Here is a 7,736-nt window from a genome sequence, read left to right on the forward strand (position 1 = left end):
ATAAATAAACATTTTAAGATATTGTTTTAAGAAAAAAAATCTGGGAATGTGGGATGGACACACACAGCTGGCAGGCAAGCTACCTGGGCTGTACCCCGGGCCCTTCGGACAGTGAGGGCTCCGCACCTGGCAGGCAAGCTACCTGAGCTGTACCCTGGGCCCTTCGGACAGTGATGGCTCCGCACCTGGCAGGCAAGCTACCTGGGCTGTACCCCGGGCCCTTCGGACAGTGAGGGCTCCGCACCTGGCAAGCAAACTACCTGGGCTGTACCCTGGGCCCTTCAGACAGTAAGGGCTCCTCAGGTGTTGCTTCTAGACAAGACCCTGTGGAGAAATCCGAAGGACTCTGACCTGCAGGGAATGAGCTGGGGCCTTACTGTATATGGGAGTGGTGGGCTGTAATTGAACCCCCCCCCCACCATCTTCCAGACCTGGACACTCTAGGGCAGTGCTTCTCAACCTTCCTAACGCTGTGACCCCATTAAGACAGTTCCTCATGTTGTGGTGACCCCAACCATAAAATTATTTTCATAACTGCGATTTTGCTACTGTGATGACTCATAATGTAAATAGTTTTTGAAGATAGAGGTTTGCCGGGCGGGTTGCAACCCACAGGTTGAGAACCACTGCTCTAGGGAGTAAGGGGGTGCCAGTCCGTGGGGGATACCTAGTGGAACTTCATGCCATGAAACTGACAGAGGCCAGAAAATAAGTTTACCGGAGCAAGTGTGACTTGAACCCTCAAAACCAACAGAGGAAGAGGGGTCTAGGTCCATGGCAGAAGGCTTGTCTTGCATACATTAGACCCTGGGTTCAAACCTGAAAAAAAACCAAAGGTGTCACTAGCCACATGTGGCTACCGAGCCCTCCAGATGTGACCAGGGAGGACGGAGAAGGAAACATGCAGAGAAGCCTGTGAGCAGCCAAGGGTGCAGACGTGTTACAAACCACTGCTCTTCAGGGAACCCGGCTTCCAGCCACAGCCCAGCTGTAAGCCCTCGTTCTCCACGAACTGCCTGTCACTTGCCTGGAACTCCCGGGCCTGACCCTGCTCCCTGATAGTCCCTGCAGCCCACAGTTCCCCTGACCCCACTCCCTTTCGCAGAACTCAGTAATCGGAGCCCCTAGCCTGTGGCCTAAGCCTTTCCTGCCTTCGACTGAAACAGTAGCATCTTCTAAGCCCTGGGGGCTTCCCCAGGCCCCAGCCCCGACCTAGAACCCGCCCGCTGCCTGCCACACTGCCGCTTCCTCTATAAAGGGACCCAAGCGCCAGCGCCCAGGACCCCGCACAGCAGGTGAGCCTCTCCTGCCCCATCTCCTTGGGCTTACCCCGTCGCAGGCATCCCTCAGGATCCTGCCTCTTTATTTGGGCCCCAGCCCTTCCTGTACAAGCTGCCTGGATCCCCAGCCTTATTGGGACTGGTCCCTGTGGCTTTTGACTTTTGGTCTGTTCCCCGTGGTGTCTAACTCGGTCGCCTGTCAGTCGCTCTCTCTGTCCCTGTCACCCACTGTCAGATTCTTCTGTGGTTCTTTCCTCGTCCGGTCTCTGGCTCTTTCTCTTTCTCCCTACCCACTGCACGCTTCAGGCAGGGTTCCCCTGCTTGTATCTTGTCCCCTTCTCTTGTCTCTCGCCATGTATCTCAGGGTAGCTGTCTCAACTGGGAGGTAAGATCTGTCTTCCGCTGTGTGCCCCGCCTCCCTGATACACACACACTCTCTCCCTCTCTCTCTCTGCAGGTTCTCTCCATGACACCACTTGGACGCCTCTACCTCTTGAGGGTGCTCAGCGCCCCCCCTGTCTTTCTTCTGGGGCTGCTGCTGGCCCTGCCTCTAGGGGCCCAGGTGAGGCAGCAGGAGAATGGGGGTGCGTTGCTGGGGTGGCCTAGCATACCCGGAGTCTTAGAATCCTCTCAACTCTGTTGTCTCCTAGGGAGTCTCTGGTGCTCGGTTCTCAGCTGCCAGGACGGCTCATCAGGCTCCTCAGAAGCGTCTGAGTCATGGCATCCTGAAACCTGCAGCTCATCTTGTTGGTAAACTTCTGCCTCCAGAGATCCAGTCCCCTGGCTCTCCTTCTGCCTGCCCAGGGGTCCAAGTGATCACCCCATCTACCCACCTAAAGATAGGCATACCCCCCAAATCCATCCCATTGTCCAGTGCCTGATTCCTCCGGGATGGAGACTTCTGACCTTGACCCTCAACACCTTATGACCTTTTCTAGGATACCCCAGCAAACAGAACTCACTGCTCTGGAGAGCGAACACAGACCGTGCCTTCCTCCGACATGGCTTCTCCCTGAACAACAATTCGCTCCTGGTCCCCACCAGTGGCCTCTACTTCGTCTACTCCCAGGTGGTCTTCTCAGGGGAAAGCTGCTCCCCCAGGGCCATTCCTACTCCCATCTACCTGGCCCACGAGGTCCAGCTGTTTTCCTCCCAGTACCCCTTCCATGTGCCTCTCCTCAGTGCACAGAAGTCCGTGTATCCAGGGCTACAAAGACCGTGGGTACGCTCAATGTACCAGGGGGCTGTGTTCCTGCTCAGTAAGGGAGACCAGCTGTCCACGCACACAGACGGCGTCTCCCACCTGCACTTCAGCCCCAGCAGCGTATTCTTCGGAGCTTTTGCTCTGTAGAATCTAGAAAAACCCAGGATTGGTTTCCAAGCCTCCGTTCTGACCATTTTAAGGGCCACACCACCTCTCCTTTGCCAGTGCCCACAGTCTCAAGCCTTCCCCACCAAAAACGCCCAGAGCTTTCACAGGAGTCTGGGGCACTCTAGAGGAACCACCTCAGGTGCTCAGCTGAGGATTCAAGCCTGCCTACAAGTCCGACACAGAGCAGGGTCTCTGTGGGTCTGGTGGGGCAGAGACCTGGACGTGAAGGAGGGGCAGATGTGGAGAGATGCCTGAGGACAGGGAAGGGAGGCTATTTATGAAGGGAAAGGTTAAGTTATTTATTTATGGAGAATAGGACGAGGAGAGAAATTGAGAGGCATCGGATGACAACCAGGTTCCAGACACAAAGAGTAAGGTGGCATCAGGACAGGATTCGTCGAAGGGAGAGAGAAGCAGGTGTGAGTGACCAAGGGGTTTAGAAGGAGGTACAAGGCTCTGAGCGCACTGTTTGGCTAGACACCACAAGGAGATGTCTGCGCCATCAATGGCGCCCAATAAACCTCTTTTCTCTGAGATTCTGTCTGCTCGTGTTTGTTCAGGTTTGGGGGAGACTCTTCCTTGTCTGTTGAAGGGATGGAGTAGGGGACATGGGGTGTAGGCAGAACAAGGAGATGTAAAGGAGCCGGCAGCTCCCAGATACATGGTGGACTTGTGGGAGTCAGCACCTACCTGACACGGGGAACCAGAGGGTAAACCAGGGAGATCAAGCCAGGGGAGCGGAGAGTTTGGAGGACCAGACCAGAGGGTGGGAGAGTGTCCAGGTCTGGGAGGGTGGGAAAGGGACCCATCAGAAGATGGAGATAAAAGAGTGGGAGAAACTGTGGAAGCAGGGGTGCGCAACATGGATGTCCAAGGAGACAGGAGACGGGGCCACACATCAAGACTACATGGCAGAGGCTTCATGAAAAAAAAAAAAATCCCTTGGAAGCTGAGACTGAAAGCAGCAGCGGGAGCCGTGGTCAGAATGAAAGGAGAAGGCTTGCCTCGTGGGGGTCTGTGAATTTCCAGGACTGAGTTCATTCCCTCAGGGGCTGTCCCATGCTTGTCCCAACCACTGCCACCAGCCCTCCCAAAGCCCATGCACACTCGACTCTCAAGCTGCTTGGCCCTCAGCCACTTCCTCTCAAGAACCCAGAGGGCTTCCCTTTCCAACAGCCATTTCTCCCCCCTCACACACCCAGCTGTCAGAAGCACCCCCAGTGCCAGCTTCTACCCCCATGGAGGTCCCATCTAGAAATCAAAGGGAGATAGGCCCAGGTATGGTCTCCCTGCAACGAAACAGACATTTCTTAGCACTAGACGACAGGGAGGAAAGGGCCTTGGGCTCCCAGGGTCCTGCACACACAGTTCGTGATTGGCCCAAGATTGCCACAGAATCCTGGTGGGGAGGGAGAGGAGATTCCTTGATGCCTGGGTGTCCCCAACTTTCCAAACCTCTGCCCCCGCGATGGAGAAGAAACCGAGACAGAAGGTGAGGGCCACTACCGCTTCCTCCACATGAGATCATGGTTTTCTCCACCAAGGAAGTTTTCCGCTGGTTGAATGAGAGCATTTCCCCGCCCTCTTGCCCAAGGGCTATAAAGGCAGCTGTCTGCACACCCGGCCTGCAGAAGCTCTCTCAGCGAGGACACCAGGGGACCAGCCTGGAGGGAGAACAGCGACTCCAGAACACCCTGAAAATAGCTCCCAGGAAAGCAAGCAGCCAGCCAGGCAGGTTCTGTCCCTCTCACACACCGGCCCAAGGTTCCACATCTCCCTCTGGAAAGGACACCATGAGCACAGAAAGCATGATCCGCGACGTGGAACTGGCAGAGGAGGCACTCCCCAAAAAGGCGTGGGGCCCCCAGAACTCCAGTCGCTGCCTGTGCCTCAGCCTCTTCTCCTTCCTGCTTGTGGCAGGGGCCACCACGCTCTTCTGTCTGCTGAACTTCGGAGTGATCGGCCCCCAAAGGGAAGAGGTGAGTGCCTCGGAAGCCTCCGTCTCACTTAGGCAGAAGCAGGGCCGGAGGGCATGAGAGGGAGTGAGGTGGGCGGAAGGGCACAGGTAGTGTGGAAGGGTAGAGGGGCAGCCCACGTAGCGATGGTGGAAAGAGAAAGACGAGAGACAGGACCTCTGACCCATGCAGCCGGTTCACTAAGCTTCTGTTCCGTGGCTGCTTGGAGGAGCGAATGAATGAAAAGGCATGTATACAGATGTAGAGACGCGGGGCAGAGGTGGGATGCGGCCAGACAGATGTGGAGATGCGGGGCAGAGGTGGGATGCGGTCAGAAGAGGGAAGACGTGAGCGATAATTACAGGGAGACAGCGATGAGGGAGGCGTGAGTGATAAGGAGAGAGATGAGGGGAGATAACGGGAGACATGGCACGGAAGATGCTCCACGGAAAGATGTTGCGTGGCTGGACGAGTGGACAAACAAAGGATGAGTGGACACGGGGGTAAAGAGAGAGAGCTGGGGGCTTCTCCTTTGTGGGTGACTCCCCAGCGACTGGCTACTAACCTTGTCTTTCTCTTCCTACACAGAAGTTCCCAAACAACCTCCCTATCATCGGCTCCATGGCTCAGACCCTCACCCTCAGTAAGTATCTCCATTCTCTTCTCTTAACTTAGGGTGGGGGCAATGAGACCTGGGATGGAAGCAGTGGGGAGAACTTAAAGCTTGGCTTTGGAGGAAAGGAAATAGGGGTTCAAGTAGACAGATGCTTGCTGGGAAGCCTAAGAGCCTCACTTTTGCCTTTCTTCGTTCCCCTTCAGGGTCATCTTCTCAAAATTCGAGTGACAAACCTGTAGCCCACGTTGTAGGTAAGAGCTCTACTGAGTGTGTGCACCTTGGGGGTGAAGGGACAGGATCTGGGGGTCGAGCCAGGGTGAGAGGAGACAAGAGCTTGGGGTCAGCATGTGAAAGAGTCAGAGAGGGGGTGACTCAAAAGGAAGAACTTAGTGGGGGTACCCAGGACCTCGCGGCCAATGGGTTGTGGGAACACAGAGGGTGCAGGAACCGGAAGTGAAGCGTGGGTAGAACGCGAGGCTCAGGATGTGGAGTGTGAACTAACACAGTCACCCTGACTCAATTCTCCCTCCCTCAGCAAACCACCAAGTGGAGGAGCAGCTGGAATGGCTGAGCCAGCGTGCCAATGCCCTCCTGGCCAACGGCATGGATCTCAAAGACAACCAGCTGGTGGTACCCGCAGATGGACTGTACCTCGTCTACTCCCAGGTTCTCTTCAAGGGCCAAGGCTGCTCCAGCTACGTGCTCCTCACCCACACAGTCAGCCGCATTGCTGTCTCCTACGAGGACAAAGTCAACCTCCTGTCTGCCATCAAGAGCCCCTGCCCCAAGGAAACCCCTGAGGGGGCTGAGCTCAAGCCCTGGTATGAGCCCATCTACCTGGGAGGGGTCTTCCAGCTGGAGAAGGGCGACCGACTCAGTGCTGAGGTCAACCTGCCCAAATATTTAGACTTTGCAGAGTCTGGGCAGGTCTACTTTGGTGTCATAGCTCTGTGAGGCAGATGGATGTCCATCTATTCTCTACCCCGCCCCCACTTCGATCCCCAAAGCCCTAGTCCATCTCCTTCTAACTTAGAAAGGGGATTATGCTCAGGGTCAGACTCTGAGCTCGGAACTTTCAGCAACTCTAACACTCAGAAACACAAGCTCCAGGGATAGCAGCCTAGATTGTGGGGTTCCAGAATCCACTGGAGCCTCAAAAGTTGATTCCTGAGTTCCGCCAAGGGGGCTCAGGCTACCTCTGGCTCAGGCCTTCCTGTCTTCGGATGCTCCCCGACCCTTCAGTGCCCAGCCTTCCTCACAGAGCCAGCCCCTCTATTTATGATCGCACTTATGATTATTTATTTATTATTTATTATTTATTTATTTGCTGTTGTATGTATTTATTTGGGAGGCCAGGGTGTCCTGGAGGACCCAGCGTTGGGAGCTATCTTAAGATAGACTTGTTTTCTGTGAAAACAGAGCTGAACCCATCAGCCACTCCCACCTGGCCTCCTGGCCTCGTTGCCTCTTTTTTGCTTATGTTTAAAACAAAGTATTTATCTAACCCAAGTGTCTTAATAATGCTGATTTGGTGACCAAGCTGTCGCTACATCGCTGAACCTTTGCTCCCCACGGGAGCCGTGACTGTAACCGCCCTACGGGTCAGTGTCAAAAATAAAGATTGCTTGAAAATGAAATACAGTTTCTTTCTTGGGATTAAGTCTGCATCTCTCTCTCTCTCTCTCTCTGGAGGTGGGAAACCAACCCCTAATGTCTTCCCTCCGGAGGAATAAGGTCTTTGGGTCCAGATCTGAGACTTTGCAGTCCTGGCCCTTAAGACCCCATGGAACAAAAGCCAGCCAACATTCCCCACCTGTCCCAGGAAACGGGAGTCTAAACCTAATTATCTTTGCCTATAGGCATGGGAATTTCCCACTCTGGGAATTCCAAATACCTGCTGGGAAAGTACTGCCGTTCTTTCCGGCTGTTGAGGCTGGGATGAGCTGGGGAGGAGCCACACATTCTCAGGTACCTGAATCACAGCCAAGGAAGTTCCAGATTCAGGTGTCTGGGCTCCAAACACTAACTGTGCACCCTGAACCATTCAGCCCGCCCCTCTGCCCCTGAACAGAGACAGAACGGGCACGGTCTGTGGGGAGAAGGCCTAACCTTCATCTGTGCCCCGTTCTCTACTGGGCAGGGCGTGCTCAGCTGCATTCCATGCTGGACAGAGTTCAGTGCTGGACAGAGTTCCATGCTGGACAGAGTTCCGTGAAGGACAGAGTTCCGTGCTGGACAGGGCAGGCTCAGCCAGCTCTTCCTCCCTCCCAGCCATTAGCTGCCTGTTCTTTGCATCCTCTGAAGATGAGAGAAAAGTTTTTAAAAGACAAACGGCTGAAAGTGTGGTTCTGCAATGTGTGTGTGTGTGTGTGTGTGTGTGTGTGTGCTTAACGTATGGGATGTCCTGAATTCAAACCCGAGACAGCAACAACAAAGAGAGAGGTACTCCGTGGGTGAAGGAGCCATTGCCAGCTCTGGTTTCACCAGTGTTTGGACAAATGATGACTACAGGA

At 54.7% G+C, this 7,736-nt stretch overlaps 2 protein-coding genes across 2 annotated transcripts; both read left to right on the forward strand.

Annotated features, from left to right (window-relative positions):
• Positions 1-1,730: 1,730 nt before the first annotated feature.
• On the forward strand, positions 1,731-3,090 carry Lta (lymphotoxin alpha). Its single transcript, XM_050132349.1, has 3 exons — positions 1,731-1,842; positions 1,931-2,030; positions 2,219-3,090. Exons 1-3 carry the CDS (start codon positions 1,747-1,749, stop codon positions 2,629-2,631), a joined length of 609 nt encoding a protein of 202 aa, XP_049988306.1. The 5' UTR covers positions 1,731-1,746; the 3' UTR covers positions 2,632-3,090.
• A 1,209-nt stretch (positions 3,091-4,299) lies between these two features.
• On the forward strand, positions 4,300-6,817 carry Tnf (tumor necrosis factor). Its single transcript, XM_050132348.1, has 4 exons — positions 4,300-4,631; positions 5,196-5,250; positions 5,427-5,474; positions 5,759-6,817. The coding sequence occupies exons 1-4, from the start codon at positions 4,446-4,448 to the stop codon at positions 6,175-6,177; spliced, it is 708 nt and encodes a 235-aa protein (XP_049988305.1). The 5' UTR covers positions 4,300-4,445; the 3' UTR covers positions 6,178-6,817.
• The last annotated feature ends 919 nt before the right edge of the window (positions 6,818-7,736 follow it).

This window comes from Alexandromys fortis, unplaced genomic scaffold (genome assembly GCF_014885135.2).
Source record: "Alexandromys fortis isolate MF-2015 unplaced genomic scaffold, M_Fortis_MF-2015_v1.1 scaffold_422, whole genome shotgun sequence".
NCBI lineage: Eukaryota > Metazoa > Chordata > Mammalia > Rodentia > Cricetidae > Alexandromys > Alexandromys fortis.

Excerpts from the sequence above, each read along its gene's own strand:
- Lta (XM_050132349.1), top strand. The coding sequence starts at position 1,747 with ATGACACCACTTGGACGCCTCTACCTCTTGAGGGTGCTCAGCGCCCCC. Across the intron at positions 1,843-1,930 it reads CCCTGCCTCTAGGGGCCCAG|GGAGTCTCTGGTGCTCGGTT; the intron begins GTGAGGCAGCAG and ends GTTGTCTCCTAG. Across the intron at positions 2,031-2,218 it reads ACCTGCAGCTCATCTTGTTG|GATACCCCAGCAAACAGAAC; the intron begins GTAAACTTCTGC and ends GACCTTTTCTAG.
- Tnf (XM_050132348.1), top strand. The coding sequence starts at position 4,446 with ATGAGCACAGAAAGCATGATCCGCGACGTGGAACTGGCAGAGGAGGCA. Across the intron at positions 5,251-5,426 it reads GGCTCAGACCCTCACCCTCA|GGTCATCTTCTCAAAATTCG; the intron begins GTAAGTATCTCC and ends GTTCCCCTTCAG. Across the intron at positions 5,475-5,758 it reads ACCTGTAGCCCACGTTGTAG|CAAACCACCAAGTGGAGGAG; the intron begins GTAAGAGCTCTA and ends TCCCTCCCTCAG.